Source organism: Rhinolophus sinicus, linkage group LG16, assembly GCF_036562045.2.
Source record: "Rhinolophus sinicus isolate RSC01 linkage group LG16, ASM3656204v1, whole genome shotgun sequence".
Lineage (NCBI taxonomy): Eukaryota > Metazoa > Chordata > Mammalia > Chiroptera > Rhinolophidae > Rhinolophus > Rhinolophus sinicus.
Genome location: NC_133765.1, coordinates 20,065,971 through 20,089,810, shown reverse-complemented (window position 1 = coordinate 20,089,810; position 23,840 = coordinate 20,065,971). Strand labels below are relative to the sequence as shown.

The 23,840-nt window shown below is 48.6% G+C and overlaps 1 protein-coding gene across 1 annotated transcript; it reads left to right on the top strand.

Moving 5' to 3' along the window:
* Window positions 1-3,594: 3,594 nt before the first annotated feature.
* Window positions 3,595-10,180, top strand: SLC35E4 (solute carrier family 35 member E4). Its single transcript, XM_019743134.2, has 2 exons — window positions 3,595-4,838; window positions 9,213-10,180. Exons 1-2 carry the CDS (start codon window positions 4,220-4,222, stop codon window positions 9,644-9,646), a joined length of 1,053 nt encoding a protein of 350 aa, XP_019598693.2. The 5' UTR covers window positions 3,595-4,219; the 3' UTR covers window positions 9,647-10,180.
* The last annotated feature ends 13,660 nt before the right edge of the window (window positions 10,181-23,840 follow it).

The window sequence follows — 23,840 nt, the reverse complement described above, 5'->3', positions numbered from 1 at the left end:
GCCCTGGACTCTGGGCTGCCCTCTGCGAACTGGGATTTAGGCCAGGGAGGCAACCTGCCTGCCCTACCCCCACGAGGTTAGGAAGGAAGGCTGCCCTCGAAGGGGTCCTGACAAGACAGCATGTGGAGTGATTCCCAAAGCTGCAGATTAAACGGATACTTCTCTCTAGAGCACCAGTTTCAAATATTTAGGGTCTGGGCAGGTAGGGGAAGTAGGTGATTGAGAAAATTCTTTTTTATTTTGAAATAAGCATCAAAGTATCAGAAAGCCCACTGAAAAAGTGGCCTCTGTTTCTAAGGTGAATTGTCTGTGCCCAGAACCCAGAGTGTTTGTTCACTTGTCATTCCTTAATCACAGCCAGGGGCACTTCCGGGAGGATTCAGGACCTGCCCTGTGTTGCAGAAGGGTAGAGAATCAGAGAGGTCTTGGCTTGCCTCAGGTCACATAGCCTAGAGGTAGCAGAGCCCAGATCCTCATCCCTTGACTCCATCCTTTGCCACTTGTCACTGCACCACCCTGCCGTCTCCTCACCCCTTGAGACACCAAGTGAGAAAGCCACGAGCCCCTCCCACACAGGGGAGGCGGGCTGTGGCAGGTCTCAGGCCAGGTTAGAGAGAGGGTAGATGGTAACTGCAGTGGATGTCCCTGCTGTGGGCTTTCAGGAGTCCATGAGCTCGGTGTGATCCACCCTCCAGAGGGACTGTCTTAGTCGGGGTATGTTTGGCTCTGAGAAACAGGAAGCTACTGAATATTGCTCAAATCAAAAGATATTTGCTGAAAAGACCCAGCCCACCAACTCAGGGGCAACCAAGGGCGGTGGAGAAATGGAAGTTGGGACTTAGGGCTCCGTTGCTTCTACTATCCTCAGGCCTTCTCTGAGTCCTCCCCCTGGCAGCTTTCTCCAAGTACAAGCCCAGCGGTGACTCTGCCACCTTTCAGTTCAAATCCCTAGCCCTCTCTTATTTTGCTAGCCTATATCCCAAAGCCTGGAGAGAGGTCTGACTGGCATAGCCAACCAGTGGACACTGGGTCAGGTGTCTAGTCTGACACAATTGATTGGGACCCTGAGAATGGGTGTGGGTGAGAGGACAGTCACGTCTGGTGCAGACCCCCACAGTAAGCATCTGCTAAACAGAGAGCCTCCCTGGGGACTGGGGTCTAGGATTGTGTCTAGTCGTTTTGATCTGAACGGCTCCAGACAGGCCACTTCCCCTCTCAGCCTATTTCCTAAGTCATAGCTCTCCGATGGCACCTTGGCTCACACAGTATGTTCATGCCTATCCGCTCATCATAGAGCACAAATGAGGAAGCTGAGGCCCCAGCAGTGAAGTGATTTGTCTAGGGACAATGCAGCGACAAGAGGAGAGGCCCGTCCCACAGCCTCTATAGCCCAGTTGCTAGAAATGGGTTCTTCTCCCCTCCTGGTGTGTCCCAGAGTCTCTCCCCACGTCACCTGTTTCCACAGCAGCAGCCTGAGCCCCCAAAGGGCAGCACTCAGATCTGGGGCATTTGGGAGCCTGTGGGCAAGGGCAGGGTGCCCTGGGCTGCTCTGGGCTTTCAGGTGGACCTCAAAGAGTGAGTGGGAGCCCCCTACAGCCCTCTATGAAGCTGGATGCCCTGCCCACCCCACCCCCATTCTCCCACAAAGGAATAACCTGTGGGGAGCCCAGGTTAGAAAGTGAAGCTCTGGAGCCAGACCGACCTGGGCTGGCACAACAAACCTGGGCATGTTGATTCCTTCCTCTCACCGAGCTCTCCGTGGCATCCAGCTCCAGGAGTAACTGTGCAGACTGGTTAGAATGGAGAGCTCTCTGTCCCTGGCAGCCAGTGGTGGGATGTCTTTCTGCACCCTGGCCCTTCTGGACTCCCATGTAGGACCATCTGCTAGGTCACCTTGGGGTTCTGCCCTCAGCCTCCCTCCTGTTCCCCACCCACAGTGCGCAGCTCTCTCCATCCTACCAACGCACCCAGGCCTCACCTTGGTTAATCCTTATTCCCCATTGCCCATCCCTCACCAGACAGGGCACGTGGGAGCAGCTTTGTGGCAGTCATGGAGGAGGTGTAGACAGAGTTTCACTGTCCACCACTCCCCGCCAGCAAAGCCCTGAGGAGGTCAGTGTGTTTATTATTTTTTAAACTTATAATTATTTTTTATTAAAGGAAACTTACTGGCAACTGACAGAATCCCAAAAAGAATATAACCTTTAGAGGGCCCTGATTCCTACTCTTCAAGAAATATGGGTGGAGGGGTATGTCCCCTTGGCTGGCTCAGTTTCCCTCCTACAACCCCTCCTAGAGAAAGCCTGTTTAAATGCCCCCACATTTTGGTCCTTGGCCTAGAAATCCTCTGACATACAGTTTGGACTATTCAGCAGTGATTTGCAGTCTCCAGCGGACGTCAGGACCACCAGAGGCAAATGTAAAAATGCAGATTCCTGAGCTCACCACGGAGCGTCTGAGTCAGTAGGTCTCCAGTGAGGCTGGGGCTTTTAAATCCACGTCCAAGGATTGTGATGGGGGTTGAGGGACACTTGCAGCCATTCCGCCGTCTGACCACCAGAGGGCGCCTTAGACCCTTGCGGTCTTGTTTTTCTAGGCAGGTTGCTGTCATCACACACTAGGGGTTAGCGGTGACCAGTGGGCAGGAGCTCCCGCAGAGAAGGCAGCCCGACGTCAGGAAAGAGGCTGGTACTAAGCACCTGGCTGGGAGCTCAGAGAGGCCAGTGCTGGGCCTAGAATCTAGCTCTGTTTGTCCTGCCTGGGGCATCCGTCTTTCAGATGGGAACACTGAGACCTAGGAAGAGGCAAGGGCTTAGTGGCAGCTGCTTTGCCTCCCAGACCACCCAAGTCATTTGTCCTGCCACGGCTGTGGGCAGAGGGTGCATCCCAGAAAGTCCAATTATGAGTCAGCTCTGAGTGCCCAGGGGATGGGGCAGGGAATGGATGCTGGCCAGCGGTACCCTGCCTCCGCAACTGTGGTGGCGTTAGTGATTCAGCTTCCCTCCGCCTGCCTTAGAGGTGCCCGCCCCGGGATGGAAGAGGGAGGAGGTGCTGGGACTAGGGAGGGGCAGTGGAGGGGCCTTAAGGGGCCCCGTGGTCCAACACTTCTGATAGCTGAGGTCCCACGGGATAACTGTGGCCAGAGACCGGGTGGTCCCGAGACCGGTCCTGGAGTGGAGGCCCCTTGGTGGGGGCTGGTCCTAGAAGGTGGAGTCTCCTGTGAAGCTGGAGTTTTATCGGGCTCCCTCAGAAAAATACCCCCGTCTCCCACCTTGTTTTGATCTCTATGGGGGACTCGCCTTGGCTCTGGGTGGGGTGGGACCTGATCTCCCACCAGTGGGGGAAGGGGGACAAACAGGCTGACCATTTCAGCTGGGGGGTGTCAACTGATGGAGGGAACGTAAGGCCGATGGAGGAGGGTGGGCCAGCGGGTGGCGTGGAGGCGGGGCGAGACGTCCCTTGCGGCTCCGGGGGCGGGGCCTGGACAAGGGCGGGGCCGGGGGTTCAGCCCAACTTTCCGGGTGGGGCGCGGGCGGCGGTGGCGGAGGCGGGGCCAAGAGCGCAAGGACTCTCCCCGTGGCCCGGGCCGGGGCTGGAGCTGAGTGGGAGCTGCTGCCGGAGTCGCAGCCAGAGCCGCCGGGAGCCGGAGCTGGAGGGCAGGCCCTGCCGGAGCCGAGCCGAGCCGAGCTCACCGCCTGGCACCGGCCGGAACTAGGACCGGCGTGTCAGCCGCTGGGCCTGGTCACTGTGGGAAGCAGCGAGCCACAGCCATTGGGTACCACCCGGCTCGGGAGCCTGGATCGCCCCTGCCAGGCCTGGGCACAGCCTGAACACGCAGAACTGGGGATCTGGACCGAAGAGGCAAAAGAACGAAGATTCCATCTACGCATAGTGCGGGCACTAGGCGGGGAGAAGAGTGAAGGCTTCACCAGGCACGGGGCAGAGGAGCCCGGAGCTTACTAGGCCAGACTTGAGCACCAGAGAGCCTGGCATCGCAACATCCACGACCTGCGCTCTGCCCTTCCTGAGCCGGGAACACAGCATAGCTCCTGGACCTCGGCTGGCACAGGCCTGGCACAAGAAGCAGTTTTCTCACCTGTCTGAGTGGAGGGCTGGGATCAGAGGAACCAGGATCTGGCTTGGCCCTAAGGGGGGCTCTCTGGTGGCCTAGAGCTGGCCACTGGGGAGCTGGCCTCCTGCCCCAGCCCCACTGGTACGGATGTGCCACTGTCCTCTGGAGCATCATGACGGCAGGATGACCTCTGCTGAGGCAGTGGCAGTGGCTAGAGGTGCTCGGGTGTCTGGATCCCCCGAGGGGCCCCCCACTATTCCCCAGGCCCTTGGACGGCCTGGCCGGGCCCGGGTGGCCATAGCAGCCCTGGTGTGGCTGCTGGCAGGAGCCAGCATGTCCAGCCTCAACAAATGGATTTTCACAGTGCATGGCTTTGGGCGGCCCCTGCTGCTCTCAGCACTACACATGCTGGCAGCAGCACTGGCATGCCACCGGGGGGCACGGCGCCCCATGCCCAGTGGTACCCGTCGTCAAGTGCTGCTGCTCAGCCTTACGTTTGGCACCTCGATGGCCTGTGGCAACGTGGGCCTGAGTGCTATGCCCCTGGACCTGGCACAGCTGGCCACCACTACCACGCCGCTGATCACGCTGGCCCTGTCGGCACTGCTGCTTGGCCGTCGCCACCATCCGCTACAGTTTGCCGCCATGGGCCCACTCTGCCTGGGGGCTGCCTGCAGCCTGGCCGGTGAGCTCCGGACACCTCCCGCTGGCTGTGGCTTCCTGCTGGCGGCCACCTGCCTCCGTGGTCTCAAGTCCGTTCAGCAGAGTAAGTGCCTGGGTCACTGGCCAAGGAGGTGGGGATCAGGGTGGGTATGTGGCCTGGATGGCCCTGTGAGGGCTATGGCATTTTACAGAAGAAGAAACTGAGTCCTCATGGTTTTGGAAGAAGCAGAAACTGAGGCTCAGAAAAGTTCAATAGCTCAGTGAGTTCCAGGCCCCAAACTTAGGCTCTAGAGGCCCAACTAATATTTAATAATAGTTGCCATTGATCTGTGTCCCATGTTTTGTCTCTTTATCTCGTTGGATCTCCAGACTGCCCTGATCAAGGAACTCACTGTATTGTCTGCATTTGACAGGTAGGGGCTTGCCCTGGGCCTTGTGGCCAGTGAGCGTGAAGTAAGATTTGAACCCAGGCAGTAAATTTCTATGCTGTCCAAGATGTGCCAGAAGGCTGTGGATGCAGAGGGAAGCCTGATAGTGGGGAGAACTGAGAGAGAAGGTGGGCAAAGACTTGAGCTGGGGTTTGGAAGGCCAGGGGTTTGGCTAAGTCTGGGACGGTTCATGTTTACTGGGAGCTGCAGTGTAACAGGTCCCATGCTGGGTGTTGACCTTGGGTAGTCATGGCAACCAACACCTTCACCCCCATTCTATAGATGATGGAACTGAGACCCGCAGAGGTACATTATTTGCCCAGGGTCACCTTACCTCTGATGAAAGGAGACAGAGGAACTCTGGGCAGAGGGTGGAGTAGATGCTCCAGGACTAGACTGCTAAATCACTCTGGGACAGGCAGAGTGGAGGCGGCTGCCTTTCTGCCTGTCCTGAGGGGATCTGAATCACAGACCCACCCTCTCTCTGCCTGAACCCAAAGGAGATGTGGGAGAGGCCAGGGCCCTCAGTTGGGGCAAGGAGGCATGGATTACAGCCACACATTTGCTCACATGCTGGGTGACCTTGGGCAGGTCCAGGTTTTACCTGGGCTTCAGTTTCCCCGTCTGTTCAGTGGAGGAGGGTTGGAGTTGAAAGAGTCCTAGGGGCCTCTTTCCCTTCCTTCCAGCTCTAAGATTCTGTGACCCAGGCCTGGGAGAAGGAAGGGGATACTCCAAGGGCACTGGGCTGGAGTTGGGAGTAGCCTGCAGCCGTGGAAGGCTGAAGTCAGAGTGTAGCCCTGCCCTGGCATCTTTAGAGCCAGGAACCAGAGGTCCTGTCCCTATCCTCCCAGGCCCTGTGGTAGGGATGAAGCCCAGTTCTATTTTTGCCCTCAGGTTATATGAGAGCTGGTGACTGAGCTCGGGCGTGAGTTCTGGGCCATGGGAAACCTGACCTCATGGGCACACCCACTCCCCACCCCAGCCTAGACAGGGTCACAAGGCTAGGAAGGCCCCAGCCTCACCATGCCTGCTAAGGCCCCGTGTTCCTCACCCAGAAGGAGCCCCAGCCTGCAGGATGGGCTGTGGCCGGCCAGGCCTCAGGCACACTGGCACGGAGTGGCAGGTGCCTGGCATCAGGCCATCTTGGCCTCTGCCAGCTCACTCCACCTCTCCTGTGTCAACTACGTGGCCCCTGAGGTGTGTTGGGTGCTCACTCCAGACTCCAGCAGCACCCTCTGCTTCCTGAATCAAGACTCTGAATGCCCTGTTTTACAGCCATTTGGTTACCTGTCTGCCTCCCACCAGACAGGAGCTCTGAGAGGCCATAGACTAGCTTGGGGCATCTCCGTGTTCCCAGCACCTGGCCTGCAGCCTGGCACAGGGCAGGTACGCCTTAAGTGGTGGATTTATTAAAGGCTCTGACAGCTGGCCGATTAGGCTATATGGCTCAGGGTGCTAAGGAGGGAACTTAGGAGGCTAGAGACCCCACCAACAGAGATGGGGTCTGGCAGAGATGGGGAGAAGCAGATTGGAGCCAAGGGGGTATCATGGGTTATGGACAAGAGGAGGTTTCTACTTCCTGAGGTTCCAGGAAAAGCACCAGGACCAGATTCAGACTAGAGTGTAAATGGCTCACACCAGATTCTATCTTGAGAGCAGACTCCATGGGAGCAGAGGATGAGAGTCCAGAAAGAGGAACACCCAGGCAGCCATAGGCAGGGCCAGCAGCCTTCTTCCTACGTGAGCCAGTTGCAGACACAGGGGGCTACAGTGGGGAGAGGAGTGATGCCAACCTCCCACTCACAGAAAGGCTGGGAAGTGGGGTGCCAGCTTGTTGAGCTTGTTCTCAGCTGTACTCGCCTGTGCGTACATCAGGGAACAGCCTGATCCGATCCCTGTCCTCTGAGCTCTCAGGCTGTTGGGAAGACACACTCAGAAACACATCGCAACAGCAGAAGAGAAGCTCTAGCGCCAAGCGGACAAAGGTGTGGTGAGAGCAGTTACTTCTAAGAGAAACCAGAGAAGGCTGCCTGGGGAGGAGGCACGCAGTGATGGTAATAACAGTAGTGTAATAATAGCAGCAAACACTGTGTACCCATGCTGTACCCAGCTCTTCCTACAGCCAGAGCAGGAAAGGGCATTCTGGGAGCGGGAAACAGGGTGGCAGCCAGCAGGAGCAGAGTGTGGGGGATCCAGACAGCTGCTGTAGTGTGCAGTTTCTGCTGGGTATCAGGCCCTGTGTGCGTGTGTGTGTGGGGGGGATGTTGTCACTCTCCTCATGCTACACACAAGGAGACAAGGCCATGAGAGGGTGACTTGCCTCGTACCACACAGCTAGTAAAGGAGTAAGGATGGGAGAAGCCAGTAGCCAGCGGAACAGGGTCTAGAGAACGTTTGTCTGCATGTGGCAGAAGCTTGGGTATGTTCAGATGCCGAAACTAAAATGTCTGTGAAGAAGGAGAGGTTAAAATGGAAGGTTTTTTTTTTTTGGGGGGGGGTGACACTGGCAGAGGAGGGGTCACTGAGGAGGCAGGATGACAGGCTGGCATTTGGGGAGCCTCGAGTGGAGTGAGTCGCCGTTCTTTCCGTGGGCTGCAGGGAGGGGAGGTGGAGGGCAGGGTGGGGAGGTTAGGACCTTCCTGGCCTGGCAGCCTCAAAGAATTGACGTTCACCTAAAATCCTAAACACTCTCTAGTGATTGGATCTTTAATATGCAGGCCACAGGCAGCTCGTAACTGCTACATTCGGAGTGAATGAGCAGGAGGCATTCCAATTATCTGATCATTTCTAGAAATGCTGGAGCTGGAGGGACTGTTGCCTAGAGAACAAAGCCAAAACATCAGATTGACATCGAGAGAGAAGTAAGATTTTCTATTCTAAGCATAGCCTATGAGTAAGCTCCTCTGTGGCTCTTTGGAAAGTGTTTGTCAGAAAATGCACAGAGGCTCGGTGAGCCCCTAGATCGATTACTCATCTCTCTCCTCAAAAACTTGAACAAGGCCCCAAACAGTCATTGCTCTCTTGCAAATACTCCCATTCACCTGTGTCTGATTTTGCTGATGGGCACCATTTCCTTTGTGAACCAGCTGGGTGGTAATGTGCGTATGCGTCCGTACACACACACACACACACACACACACGCATTCACACATATGCAAGGTGGTAGGATCCCCTCTTTCCTTGCAAAGCTAAAAGGTTTCCTTTTAGCCTGGATCTCAACAAGCCCCAGTGTTGGTAGCAAAAGATGCTGATTTAGTGAGTGAGAGCCAAGCACAATTTTTTGTTGTTTCCTTGTCATCGCAGTGGTCATAAGTGAATGAAACATGAGTGGACCCAACTTTTGACTCAAACAATTTATTATTTTAAAACTCCCTCTCTTTTTTTAAATGTGAAGGCCACATAGTTAGTAAATGACAGAGCTGGGACCTTCTGCTGGCCTGTCCCTGCTATGGTGGTGGGAGCTGCACTGTGGGTATGATAAGGCTGAGGCCAAGAAAGGTGGATTTAGGGCCTTTAACGGTAGCTCAGAACCTAGGATAGTTTTCTCCAGGGCCTGGGGGCCCCTGAAGATTTTTTTGTTTGTTTTTGGTTTTTTTCTTTTGAGTCACATTTCATGTTTATTGATCATTTTGGTATCACAAGCACATTATTGTTTCTGCCTATCGAAGGCAGTTTGAAGTGAGTGATAACAGGCCTACTTATTTTATTTTATCTTTTTACATTTATTGTAAAGCACTTACCTCATAAGGGCTTTATATACACTATCTATTTTGATCTTTATAAAACCCCTGTGTACTAGGTTTTATTACCACCCAACTTGGCAGGTGAGGGAACCGAGGCCTGGGTAAGTGCCAGGGCACAGCTAGTAAGGAGTGGATACCGGTCACAATCCAGGAAGTCGGACTCCAGATTCTTGACGTTACAGAGCAGGTGCCACTAACTCTGCCAGAGGGGCAGGCTTCCCGGAGGATGGGCCTCGGAGGTCATGCTGGTTGGCTGAGTGGGGGTTGTCTCCCACTGTGTGCTGATGGCTGCTCTCCTGGTTGCAGGTGCCCTGCTGCAAGAGGAGAGACTGGACGCGGTGACCCTGCTGTATGCCACCTCGCTGCCCAGCTTCTGCCTGCTGGCAGGCGCAGCCCTGGTGCTGGAGGCCGGTGTGGCACTGCCACCTGCGCCCACTGACTCCCGCCTCTGGGCCTGCATCCTGCTCAGCTGCCTCCTGTCTGTGCTCTACAACCTAGCCAGCTTCTCCCTGCTGGCCCTCACCTCTGCCCTCACCGTCCACGTCCTGGGCAACCTCACTGTTGTGGGCAACCTCGTCCTGTCCCGGCTCCTGTTTGGCAGTCACCTCAGTACCCTCAGCTATGTGGGCATTGCACTCACCCTTTCAGGAATGTTCCTTTACCACAACTGTGAGCTCGTGGCCTCCTGGGCCGCCCACCGGGGCTTCTGGAGGAAGGACCGGCCTGACAAGGGTCATTGAGACCTGGGAGAGTGCACGGGCTACCGAGGACAGCCCCAGCCTGAATCCAACCTTGGCCAGTGGCTGTGGGAAAAGTGGAGAGCAGGCAGCTGCTGGAAGCATGGGAGGGAGAGGTGCCGTTGGGAAGGGCCACCTTGGAGGCTGGAATGGGGCCTCCCGGAGAGACTCACCTGTCCCTGCCTGCTTCTCCTCATCACAGACCCCACTCACCACGGGATGGTGGGTCTAACCTGGCACAGTCACTGTGTAATTACACAGCCAGAGTAATTATTATTAATATCAACTACTACGCCGAAAATTGCTGGCCAAACTTTGAGAACCTCACCACGTTCTGATGACAACGGTGATGATTCTTGGTAGTTGTACAATCCTTCCTCCAGGAAGTGGGGGAGGCAGCTAGGGGGCCCAGGGAGGGGCTTCTTTGCTGCTGGGCTCCCCTGAAGAGGTGGGGTCATCTGTGCCAACTCCTGGCAGCTGCTGTGCCCTCACCCAATTTTGGGTCTTCCATCCTCAAATAAACTATTTTTGTTTGTATACCTGTGTCATTCCTCAGGGTTACAGCAAAGGAAATATAAGGAGAGTGATGGGCTCCCTGGCCACTAGCCACCCACAGAGAAACGCAGACATCTTCCCTTACCCACCATGTCCTGTCTAGGTTCCCAACCTAGTTCCGTTCTCTAATATCCCTCCACTGGCCAGGTGGCCGTTGCCCATCTGGATGGCAGCAGTGGCTTCCTCCCTGCTCTGTTCTGGGCCCTCCACTCATCGTGCACATGGCTCCGGGGGGATCTTTCTAAAACATACACCTTCTGTGGTTCTACACTGCTCTTGGGACAAAGTCAGAACTTCCTGCCCCAGATCACAAGGCGCTCAGATCTGGCACCTGTGGCCTCTCCAGGCTCCTGTCTCACTTCTCTCCCTGGGCTTCACCTTCCAGCCTCACTGACTTCCTTCAGGTCTCCCATGATGACAGGCCCACTCACCAGAGCCTTTGCACACGCAGTTCCCTCTTTCTGGTATCCTCTCTTCCTTCCATGGCTAAACCTTTGCCTGGGGGAGAAAACCCAAACATGCAACTCTCCTTTAAAAGAAAACCAAAAAAGGAAGCGTGATGAAACAAGGGTCTCGACCAGGGGCCATGCCCAGAGCTGTTGAGTGCAGGGTGACTTCATGGAAGAGGGAGCACTCAGCAGGGAGGGCCTGGTGGGCTGACCCAGGGGCCGAGAACCCAGGACAGTGCTCCTAATCCCTGGAGCTGGCCCAGACCATCCCTGAGCAGCTGGCTGAACTCAGCTTCATCCCTTCTCCTCTCTCATCCTTTCCATGACTCTGTACATTTAACTCCCCCCAGCCAGCTGCGTCTGCTGGAGGCTGCCTGTTAAAAACCGTGAGAACCCTGCCTGGATTAGGGAGCACTGGGACCTAATCCTGCTCTTCCCACCTCAATGTGTACCTTAGGTAGGTAGCCTCCCTTCTCGGAACCTCAGTTTCCATATCTGCAAAATGGGGATGATGATCGCCATGGATAGGTTTCCAATGAGGAGACTGGTGGGGCCGGGAGAAGAGAGGTGATGGTGTCAGCCGGCTTGGTCCTTATCTTGGGCTATCATCTTATCATCCACTCTCTCTGAGGCTCCAAGGCCCATCTGGAAAGTGGGAACAGCCTTGCCTTTCTGTGTGAGGATGGGCACTAGACCAGGCTGGGGGTGGGGTCTAGGGGCCTGGGACTCAGGGAGGAATCATTCATTCCTTCACACAGCCCAAATTCATGGGGGACCACTGTGCCAGCCAGTGCGAGATGGGTGAGCCCAAGGCTGGAGGTGGAGGCAGGGAGGGCCTGGGAGGCACTTGACCCAGGGAGGACTGGTGCAGGGTTTCCTGGCCCTGCCCTCCACTTGGGAGGGGAAGTGGGCCCAGGCTGAGTCACTCAACACCCACCTCCCTGTGACTCAGATGCCACTGGTCCAGCCCTGTCCCTGTGTAGCCTGGGTATCTCCGGGCTCCACTCTGAGGCTTGGCTAGATAGGACAGAGGATACATGGCTTTGGGTGGGCAGAGCCTCCTTGGTACTCAGGACCCTTCCACATTCAAGGGAGCCCATTGCCATAGTAGGAGCCACCCTGCAGTACCCTCGCCTCAGTGCCTGGGCTCCACGGAATGCCTGCCTTAAGAGTGAGCCTATGGGGCGGCCAGTTAGCTCAGTTGGTTAGAGTGCGGTGCTCTTAACAACAAGGTTGCCGGTTCGATCCCCACATGGGCCACCGTGAGCTGTGCCCTCCACAATTAGATTGAAATAACTACTTGACTTGGAGCTGAGGGGTCCTGGAAAAACACACTTAAATAAATAAAAGTTTTAGAAAATATATTAAAAAAAAGAGTGAGCCTACTTTCAGATCAAAGCCAGCCCATGGTGGTTGTAGGGGAGGGCAGGGGGGGAATCGGAGGGGTGCTTGGTCTGGGGGCTGGCTTGTCACCGGACTCAGGACCATCCAGCACTGAGGTGATTTTCCCAAGTTCATAGCTGAAGCCCTCCCGATCACTTTTCACCGTGGGCACAGAGAGCACTCGCCGGGGAGTCAGAAAGCCTGGGTTTGTGTCCTGGCCCCTCCTCACAGTGTGACCTGTTTGGTTTCCCTTGACTTCACAGCGTTGTTGGGAGTGAGGATCATGGGATCACCAGCGGAAACGGCTTAGCGGCTGATTCCCATTGCCAGGCCACTGGCCCTCCAGGCTCTGTCTCTTACTCGGTCTGGTGCCTTGGGCCAATCACATCACCTCTCAGCCTCCATTTCTGTACGCAGTTCCTGCTAGGAAGCCTTCTCCTCAGGAAGACAGATTTCACCTTCCTTGAGAAGCTCCTTCCTTCCCTCCTCCCCTGCCCTGCCCCACACCAAGCTGAGTTATAGGTCTGCCCAGATCCCTGCACTTCTCCAGGCAGGCCCTGTGCACACCCCATTCTCAGAACTGGTTTATTGTCTGTTTCTCCACTGGACTGGGCTCTGGGAGGGCTAAGACAAGTAACTGTCCTGTTCACCAGTGTCTTCCAGCACCGGCACAGTTCCTGGCTTGGATGGAGTTGGTGGAAGAGAAATACTAGTCAAGAGCAGAGGCCAGATCTGGGTTCAAATCCCAGCTCTGGCGTGTCTAAGCTGTGTGACCCTGGGCAAGGGCATTCCCCTCCCGGGCCTCTATGTGTGAAGTGGGGGCAGCAGTAGAACCTAACCCTGTCTAGCTCCCGTAGGCTGCAAGTGCTTAGCAACAGTGCCTGGAACCTAATAGGTCTTCAAGAAATGTTAGCAGACTGACTCACTACAGACGCCTCCCAGTTCCTTCCCCAAGGCTTCTCATGCTACCACCTCCCCCAGCCCTCCACTGTACACTGAGAATCCCCAGGGCATGCTCTTGACTAAGCAGAGCAGGGTGGATGCCCCAGCTTCCACCCCCTTGCCCTGCTTTGGAGGAAGCCGGAGAAGCTGGGTCTGTGCTGGGCATTCTGCCATTGTGAAGTCAGAACAAAGCTGCTGCCTTGTCTCAGCCCCAGTGGCCAGGAGCCCCGCCCACCCTCCCTAGAGGGCCCTTGGATTGTCATTCCAGGGGCCAGGGCAAACAAGGACTCTTGCTTCTACTCTGCTCCCAAATCAGCTTAGGGATGCCAGAAACTCCACCATTGCAATGTTCCTGCTTGGTTGCAAATACTTCCTGGAAATCACACAAAACACAATGGAGAGCCATGGAAGGTTTTGAGCAGGCAAGAGCCATGATGTTCAATAAATATTTCTTGATAACGGACCTTCAGTTTGGTCTGGTCCTATGTGGAGGTGATATTGAAAGGACTTGAGACTGGTGGCAGGGAGACCAGGGAAGAGCTATTGTTGTGGTCCGTGGGGACAGTGGGGTCAGTGTCTTGGGTAGAGCACAGAGTAGCATCAGTTGTATTGATTTGGGGTAACAAATTATCCCCAAATATTATGGCTTAAAACAGCGAATACGAATGATGTCTGTTCCTGAGGATCAGGAATTTCGGAGTGGCTTAGTGGAATAGTTCTGGCTCACGGTCTGTCATGAGGTTGTAGTCAAGGTGTCAGCCAGGGCTTCAGTCATACAAAGGCTTGACTGGGGCTGGAGGGTCCACTTTCAAGATGGGTTATTCACATGGCTAGTGGGAGGAGGCCTCAGTTCCCGGCCACATGGGCTTATCAGCAGGGCTCCTTGAATGTCCTCACGACATGGCAGTTGGCTTCCACTAGAGTAATTCAACGGAGCACAAAGCCATAATGTCCTCTTGACCCAACTGCAAAAGTCATACTCATTTCTCTAGTATCTTCATTTATTATTTCATTTTAATATCATTGTTTCTCTAAGGTCTTATTGGTTACACAAATCAGCCCTATTCAACTTGGGCCCTCCCACCTTGACTACACAAGGGCGTGAATCGCAGGAGGGAGGGATCATTGAGGTCATCTCTGAGGATCATTGAGGTCATCTACATCAGTGAATGTTTGTTGAGTGAATAATAGAAGGACATAGCCTGGCCATTTAGTCCTGCTCCAACCTGCAGCCACACCTCTGCATCCTTTCTGACACAGTGCTAAACAATCATGGCCCACAGAGGGCACTTGGCAAATGCATGCTTGCTCAGTGAGGGCTGGAGGCTTCTTTCTCTGCTCCCCACTGCAGACAGGAGGCCTGAGCTCCTTGGTCTGGTATTTGAAGCCCTGCATGCTCTGATATCTCCAAGCCCACTCTCTATGACCCCTCCAAATATATGAGGTCACCCTTGCTCCCTGTGCCTGATGGAAGCTTCCAGTATCTAGACCTCCTTCTGCACCCTCCCTCCTTCTCTAAGCACTGCCAGCTTCTAGCTGGGTAGATACTGGCCCCCCAGTACCTTCTGCCTGGGCTGGGCGTTTCTCTTTATGTGTTTAAACTTTCATTTGTGGAGGAACACTTGTCCATGTATATTATGCTGGAGCCCAATATCACCCAAACCAAAGCAGAATTGCCCTCGCTAAACCAGAAACCCCCTTTCCCCTGAGGCCCCTACGCCAACCGTTTGAAAACCACAGCTCTAGTTCAATCCTTATCACACATGTGAGCAAATTGAAGTGCAAAGACAAGGAAGAACCAAGACGACTTCGTCTGTTCAGGCTACTACAACAAAATACCACAGACTGGGTGGTTTATAAACAACAGAAGTTTATTTCTCACAGTTCTGGAGGCGGAAAGTCTGAGATGAGGGCGCCAGTATGGTTGAGTGAGAGACCTCTTCTGGGTCACAGACGTCGTTGTATCCTTATAGGGCAGGAGGGATGAGCCAGCTCTTTGGGGCCTCACTAATCCCATTCATGAAGGCGCCACTCTGATGACGTCATCACCTAATCACCTCCCAAAGGCCCCACCTCCTAATACCATCACCTTGGGCATTAGGTTTTGTGGAGAAAAAAGGGGCCGGCCACATACTAAACCTGACAAGCTCAGGGGAGGCCAGCATGGCAGTCTCTACAAACTTAACCACATAGGATGGCTGGTCTGAGCATAAAAATTTCTAACTAAAAGAAGGTCATGGCCTGTAGTCACATCTTTGGCTTGTAGCTTCCTGGATTAAGGTCGATTCTTTACCTTAAGCGAGCTTGTCTATTGTCTTTTTGCATCTAAGATAACATACCCTTGGAATGAATGTCAGAGTAATACCTTTTTCCAAACCCCTCAGGGAACAACCCACTGCACCAGAGCAGGAGACCACAGAATCCCTCATTGTCATCTTGTTCCCCAAATACCATCTCTCTGTGCTGTAAATGTTAATTATCCTGTACCCACCAATGTAAAAGAAGTGTCTCTCCATTTTAATTTATATTCAACCCTAGAGATTTCTCGCTTTGCTTTCTCCTACCCCCTTAACCCACCACCAATGGATTTCATGTAACCCTCCTTACGTTTCCTCCTTTAATTCTAATATATAAAATAAGCTGCAAAACTGCCATTCGCCAGAGCATTTTCTTAATCTGTTGAGATTTTGCTTTGTCATCAATTGTCATCAATTTGGCTCAGATAGACTCATTGAACTTCTATACAGGGTTGGATGTTTCTTACGTCGACAGTTTTTAACATGAGTTTGTGGGGACACATTCAGAGCATAGCAATGATCTTACGTAAAGAGGGAACAGCTGGGCTGGGACTTCATTTCCTAATTCTTGGGATTCTGCCATTTCCTGCTCCCCACTCTGCTGTGAAGAACAGAGTCCAGTGTGAAGTTATGGGGGTGTGCAGGGTCTGGCCCAGGTTCACAGGGACAGTCTACCACAAGAAGGTACCAGCTGGGTATCCTCTAGCTTAATCAACAAAAAAACTTTTTTTTTCCTTTAGGGCAAAGGCATTACAAATATTTTGCCAAGGGGAAGTCTAGAAAGATTTGTGTGTGTAACACTTTCTGCTCTTGAGTGTGTCTCGGAAACACTGAGAGGTGGGTAGAATGCTGTGTTAGTCCAGGTCCTCTGGGAAGCAAACACCAAGATGACATTACAAGGGCAAGGATTTTATGAGGGCAAACATTTGTGAGAGAAAATGGGTGGGACTTGGGAAGGTGGGGAGAGCTGTGAGACATGTATGATGCAAGTCTGACTCTGATTAGAGGAGAGAGGGAAGGTAGGTTGGGTGGAAGCATTCTTGACCATGCTGCAGTCCAAGGAAGGTTTGGCAAGGCCATCAGAGTTCTTGAGGCAATGAAGCCAAGCAGAAGAATCCATGTGTCCCTGGAATGGGCCTGCCTGATATGCCTGCTATACTCAGGAACTGGCTAGAAGGAGCCTGAGGGAAGTCTAGTCCCCACATAAACATGGTGATGGATTTCAAGGTGCCACAGTTGGGGCCTTTGGTCAGTTTCGCTTCCTGTAATTGGAGGTCTGAGGGGCACATTCTTATTATGGCCACCACAGAGGGCATTGTGACTCCTATTTGACAGAGTAGGCAGAATTCCAGAAACTCTCCAGCATCTGCGTCAAGTCACAAAGCAGGATGAGAATCCATATCTCTTGACACTCATTCCAAGTTCTTTACTAGATGACATAGGTCCTCAGTTCAGAGGTATAGGTTGACGGGTTCTTAGGGCACTTGGACTTAATATCCCAGGATAGGGAAGCCAGGCTGTGTACTTCAGGGTGAAGAGCTACCTGTCCCTGGGATTTGTAATGAGATCACCATCTCAACAGAGGTTGTTCAGGGAAACCTCCAGGGCCACCACCATGTGCCTATTCATCTGACAGGGTATTACCGTGTTTCCCTGAAAGGAAGACCTAGCTGGACCATCAGCTCTAATGTGTCTTTTGGAGCAAAAATTAATGTAAGACCTGGTATTATATTATATTACATTGTATTATGTTATAAAGACCTGATCTTACATTATAGTAAAATAAGACCGGGTCTTATATTAATTTTTGCTCCAAAAGATGCATTAGAGCTGATTGTCTGGCTAAGTCTTATTTTTGGAGAAACAGTATAACCTTCACAGAAACTTCTCAGATCAAATTTAATTGACTTTATCACAAAGGAAAAGAGATGCTGCACTTTTAGAGTGGGAAAGTTAAAGTTTCTTGAAATCAGAGGTCTGGGATTTCCATCCCCGAACCAGAATGTCGGGCTGTGAGGACCATCTCCTTCTCCCTTATGACAGGATTGCATTAAACCTCCAACATGACCTTCTTTCCCTAGGTTGTTTGAGTAAAGGGCCACTCTACTCTGAGTCTGAAAGAACAGAGTCAACTGTTTGGGAAAAGAACTTGGACCCTCTCAAGAGCCTTCAACCTCAGCCTCTCCCACTTAAGATGTGAAATCCTGGTCCCACCACATTCAATTCTGAATATTTAAAAAAAATTAATTTTACAAAGGAGGAGCCAACATGTTTTTCTCAACTATGAAAAAAAAAATCTGTGGAAGGAAGGAAATAGATAGAATGACAAAATGTTGATTTGGTTATAGCTTGAAGACAGTACTATAGATGGACCATATTTTGCTTTCCTTTTTCCAAAAATGAGCATGTGTTTTTCAAAATAAATTTTTCAGGGTTCCCGTTCTGAGTAATACAGAGTTAAGCATAGTCTGCCCTTCCCCCTGATGCAACGAAACACCCTGGACAGAATACATGAAACAGTTATCTGAAGACTCTGAAGAAATGGTAGCAGGTGAATTGGGAAAGGAAATCAGAACATGAAGTATAGAACAATCTGGCGGCAAGGTTCCTGTTTTGTTTTTTGCTCCTGTATCTCCTGACCTGGTCTCAAAGGCAGTGTAGACCCTAGAAGTGTGCGGTGGACACCACAAGAGAACTCTAAGAGAAGCCCTGTCTTTCTGGTCTGAGTATTGGAAGGAGGTCCCTTTCAGTACAGAGGAGGGAAATCCTTTCTTGTTTTCTTTTCCATCTAACCCTGCCCCCAGGCAAGCCTCATATTGAAGTTTAAACTTGACAGCAGCAGAGGCTGTGGCAGCTGGAAAAGCACCTAAACTCTGAAGGGGAATCCTTCTCTCTGACCAAAAAAAACCCCTATGGACTGAAAAGCATATTTGGGGGAAGGAATCTTCATTTCCTTTTTTGTGTCTTCATTTTGTCACTTGGCCACAAATCACACCCAGTCACAGAATGTTATTGGCAGAGCAGGGAGACTAAAGGCCCTGGAGTGTGGGGGGAGGTTGTGGACAGGAGGGAGCATGAGAAATGGATTCTATAAAGTTGTATATGAAACGCTACGCTCACATGGATGGGTCTGACTTTAAATGGCATTCCAATGACTGAGAACTAAACTACTAGGGAAACCACCCATATATCAGACTGGCCCCTGGATGGCCCAAGCTTAGGACAGATCTGACTTACATTGCAAAAGTTTTGAAAACTGAACTGATATTGGAAGTATGGCCCTGTTAGAAGAGATAATTCAACTGAGTAAATTTTTAAAGATCTTATTGGTTTTATTCAATGGGGAAGGAGCTCTGAGGAGCTGTACAAAATGAGAGATTTTTATATGCAGAAGGGAACAGAAACAAGGAAGTTATCCTAAGAAAAAAGGGGGTTGGTTATTGCAAGGTTATTTTCCTTTAGGGGATAGCATGGGTCTGTCAAAAAGATTACTTAACTGCTACTGATCAGGTGATTCCTGATTGACTGGTTTAAGATTCCATTTCTGATTGGCAAAAAAAAAAAAAAAAAAAGATTCCATTTCTGGGAGAGCTGAAACTGTAAATTAAATCTTGGTTTGGTGGTATGGGGTTTAGCATAAGTGACTCCATTTTGGTCCTGTTGTCTTGTTTTTAACAATCCACAGGAGACAGATCAGATCAGAACTGAAACTAAAAGGGTCAACTGCCTCCTAAAACAAAAACTCAACAATTTCCATAGGATTTAACAACCTAGAGTCTCATAACACAACATTCAAATGTCTAGTATACAATCCAAAATGACTCTACATACAAAGAGCCGAGAATATCTGAACACTGAGATGACCTAGATGTTGGAATTATCAGAAAAATACTTTAGAAATGAAAAGATACCAAGTCTCAGCAGAGAAATAGAACATACAGACAATAACCAAATATTATTAGAATAGAAGATACAGACAACAACCAGAAATTTTAAAACTAAGAAAATGTAATCATCAGAATTTGAAAATATACTGGATGACCTTAGTAGCAGAATGGAGATGATAGAGAAAAGAATATGTGAACATGAAGGACAGATCAATAGGAATTATCTGTGATAGGCAGACTGCCCACCTCTGCCAAAGATGTCCATGCTCTATTCCCTGGAGAATGTGAATATTACTTTACATGACAAAAGGCACATTGTAGACACAACTGAAGTTACGGACTTTAATATTGGGATTGTCTGCATTATTTGCTGGGCTAATCTAATCACACGAATCCTTAAAAGCAGAGAATTTTCTCTGGTTGAGTTTAGAACAGGTGTTCAAAACATGAAAGGGACTCAACTGGCCATTGTTGGAGGAGACCACCTGGAAGCATTAGAAGGAACGTGGGCAGCTTCTAGGAGAAAAGACCAGTCCCAAGCTGATAGCTGTAGTCCTCTGCCCTACAACTGAAAAGAAGTGAATTTGGCCAACAACCTCAATGAGTTTGGAAGCTGAATCTTCCTCAGAGCCTCAAGTAAAAAAAATGCACTGGATTTCAGCCTTATGAAACTCCTTGATTTTGGCCTTGTAAGATCCCAAGCAAAGGACTTAGTCAAGCTCAACATGACTTCTGACCTACAGAAATTGTAAAATAACAGATATTCTTTTTTAGCCACTAAGTTTGTGGCAGCAAGAAAAATCTAACACATTATCCAATATGAACAGCAGAGAGCGAAAAAAAAATTTTTTTTTAAATAAACAGAGCCTCAGGAATCTATGGGACAATATCAACAGGTCTAATGTTCATGTTATCAAAGACACAGGATTAGAGGAGAATATGGCACAGAAAACAACATTTAAATAATAGCTGGAAACTTTCCAAAGTTGTTGAGAGAGGATCAGTGAACCCCAAGAGGATAAACATAAACAACTTCATGCCCACATACATCATAAACTGTTGAAAACTAAAGAAAAGGTGAAAAATCTTGAAAGCAGCCAGAGAAAAATAGAGCATTACCTATTGGGAAACAATTGGAACTAGAATGACTACGGATTTCTTATGAGAAACTATGGAGGCCAGAAAGAATGGTATGTTTTTAAAGTGCTGAAGAAAAGAAAATTATCAATTGACACATTTATATCCAGCTAAAAGACTAAAATAAAGAAATTGTCATATTAAGGAAAGCTAAGATTATTCATTGTTAGCAGACCTCCTCTAAAAGAAGTGTTAAAGGAAGTTCTTCAGATGGAAGGGAAATGATACCAAAGGGAAACTTAGAATTTCAGGAATAAAAGAAGAGCAATAGTAATCATAAATATTCTCTTAAATTCTTTAATAGGTGTATGATGGTTGAAAGCAAATATTATAACACAGGTAGAATTTTTGCTAGCTGTAGATGTGCTATATATCACAACTACTACATAAAGCAGGGAAGGGTGAAGAGAACTACATATGTGGTAAGGTTTTTACATTCAACTTGAAGTGGTAAGGTATTAATTCTAAGTAGAATTAAAGTTAAGTATATATATATATATATATATATATATATATATATATATATAATAATCTCTAGTGCAACCTCTAAAAGCTACATAAAATTAAAATAGAATACTTAAAAATATTCAATAATTCAAAAGAAGGGAATTCTAAGGGAAACAGCAATGACAAACAGAAAACAATAAAATGGTAGACCTAAATCCAAATATCAATAATTTTGGTCTAAACACACCAAATAAGACAGATTGGATATAGAAAAAAAGACCCAACTATGTGCTGTCTACAAGAAACTCACTTTCAATATAACAATAAAGGTAGATTAAAAGTAAAAGGATGTAAAAAGACATACCATGCAAATACTACTTAAAGATGCGTGGCTATATTAATATCAGACTGCAAAAAATTAAGAAGGATAAAGAGTCACTGCATATTGATAAAAGGGTCATTCACCATGAAGTCATAACAATCCTAAATATAGCTGCACCTAAAAACAAAGCTTCACAATACATGGAACAAAAATAGAAATGAAAAGAGACATAGACAAATCCACAATTTTAGTTGGATACTTCAACACTCCTCACTCAGGAATTGATAGAACAAGTAAACAGAAAATCAGAAAGAATGTAAAATAATTGAAACTACTATCAATCAACTGGTCCTAATTGACATGTATCGGGCACTCCATCCAAAATAACCTTCTTTTTCCCCAAGTGCTCATGAGGCATTCCCCAAGATACACCATATCCTACATCATAAACATTAACAAATTTAAAAGAAATGAAATCATACAATGTATGTTCTCCATAATGTAGTTAAACTGGAAACCAACAACAGAAAAGTAGTAATAATATTTCCAAATATTTAGAAATTAAACTACATACTTTTAAATAATCCATGGGTAAAGGAGGACATTTTCAGGGAAATTAGAAAACACTTTGAAATGAAGAAAAATGAAAATGCAGCAAATCAAAATTTGTGGGATGCAGGTCTCAAATCAATAACCTAAGTTTCTGCCTTATGAAATTAGAAAAAAGAACAAAATAAACCCAAAACAAGCAGAAGTATGGAAATAATAAAGAGCAGAAATCAATGAAATAAAGGGAAGAACAACAGAGAAAATAAAAAAGAGACCATTAGGAAGTTCTTTAAAAATTGATAAACCTCTAGCCAGACTAACAAATAGAAAAGACAAATTATTAGTATGAAGAACAAAAAGGTGATTATCACTGTAAACCCTAACAACTCTACATACATAAATTTGACACTTAGATGAAATAAACCTATTCCTCTAAAATCACAAACTGCCAAAATTCACCCAAGATCCAGAAGATAACTTGGGGCCGGCCTGGTGGCTCAGGCGGTTAGAGTTCCATGCTCCTAACTCCGAAGGCTGCTGGTTCGATTCCCACATGGGCCAGTGGGCTCTCAACCACAAGGTTGTCAGTTCAATTCCTCGAGTCCCGCAAGGGATGGTGGGCAGTGCCCCTGCAACTAGCAACAGCAACTGGGCCTGGAGCTGAGCTGTGCCCTCCACAACTAAGACTGAAAGGACAACTTGAAGCTGAATCGCGCCCTCCACAACTAAGATTGAAAGGACAACAACTTGACTTGGAAAAAAGGCCTGGAAGTACACACTGTTCCCCAATAAAGTCCTGTTCCCCTTCCCCAATAAAATCTTTAAAAAAAAAAAAAAAAGATAACTTGAATAGTCCTTGAATTATTAAAGGAATTGAATTCATTGTTAAATCCTTCTGAAAAAGAAATCTCCAGGTCCAGATGGTTTCACTGGTGAATTCTACCAAACATTTAAAGAAGAAATAAAACCGATTTACATATCTCTTCTGGAAAGTAGAAGACAGAATACTTTCCAACTCTTCCTTAACCTAAATAAATGGCAACTACAAAAATCTATAACGAACATCATAGTTAATGGTAAAAGACTGAACATTTTCTCTCTAAGATCAGGAACATGGCAAGACTGTTTATTCTCACCACTCATATTCATCATCATACTGGAAGTCCTAGCCAGTGTAATAAAAAAAGAAATCAAAGCCATTCAGATTGGAATGGAAAAAAAGAAAACTATTTCTACTTGCAGAGGACACGATTGTCTACAGGTAGACTGCCAAGGAATCTACAATCTTAGAATAATGAATGAAGCAAGGTCACAGGATACGAGGTCAACACACAAAAATCAAGTGTATTTCTATATACTAACCATGACCAATTGAAAACAACAACAAAAAATTATTTTTATAATGCCTACCTTCAAATGAAATAGTTACATATAAATATAATAAAATATATAAGACCTGTATGCTGAAAACTACCAAACACTGATGAAAGACATCGAAGACCTAATCAGTGGTCAGACACACTGTGTTCATGGATCAATTCTCTCTAAATTGGTCAACAGATTTAACTTTCAACTGAAATCCCAGCAAGATTTATTGCTGTTGTTCTTGTAAACTTTATATAGGAAGGCAAAGAAACTAGAATAACCAAAACAATTTTTTAAAAAAGAAGAAAATTGGAGGACTCACACGGTCTGATTTTAAGACTTCTTATAAAGCTACAGTAATCAAAGTAGTGTGGTACTGGTGAAGAGAAAGGCACATATATCAAACAACAAAGAGTCCAAAAATAGACCTACGCTAAGGTGCAAAGGGAGCTCAATGGAGAAACAACAGTCTTCAACAAATGGAGATGAAACTATTAGAAACCATATAAAAAGAATATGAACCTCAATATAAACACACCTTATAAATTTTAAAAAAGGATCATAGGAATAAGTGAAAAATGTAAACTCTTAAACTTTAAAACATTAGAGAAAATCTTTGTGATCTGGAATTAGGCAAAGGGTTCTTAGACATGACACCAAAATAATAATACATAAAAGGAAAAATTGGTAAGTAGCACTTCATCAACATGAGAAACACTGGCTCTACAAAAGATGCTTTTAAGAGAATGAAAAAACAAGCTAGACTGGGGAAAATATTTACACATTCATATTTGACAAAGGACTTGTATCCAGAATATATAACACATTCTCAACACTCAACAGTGAGAAAATCACCCAATTTAA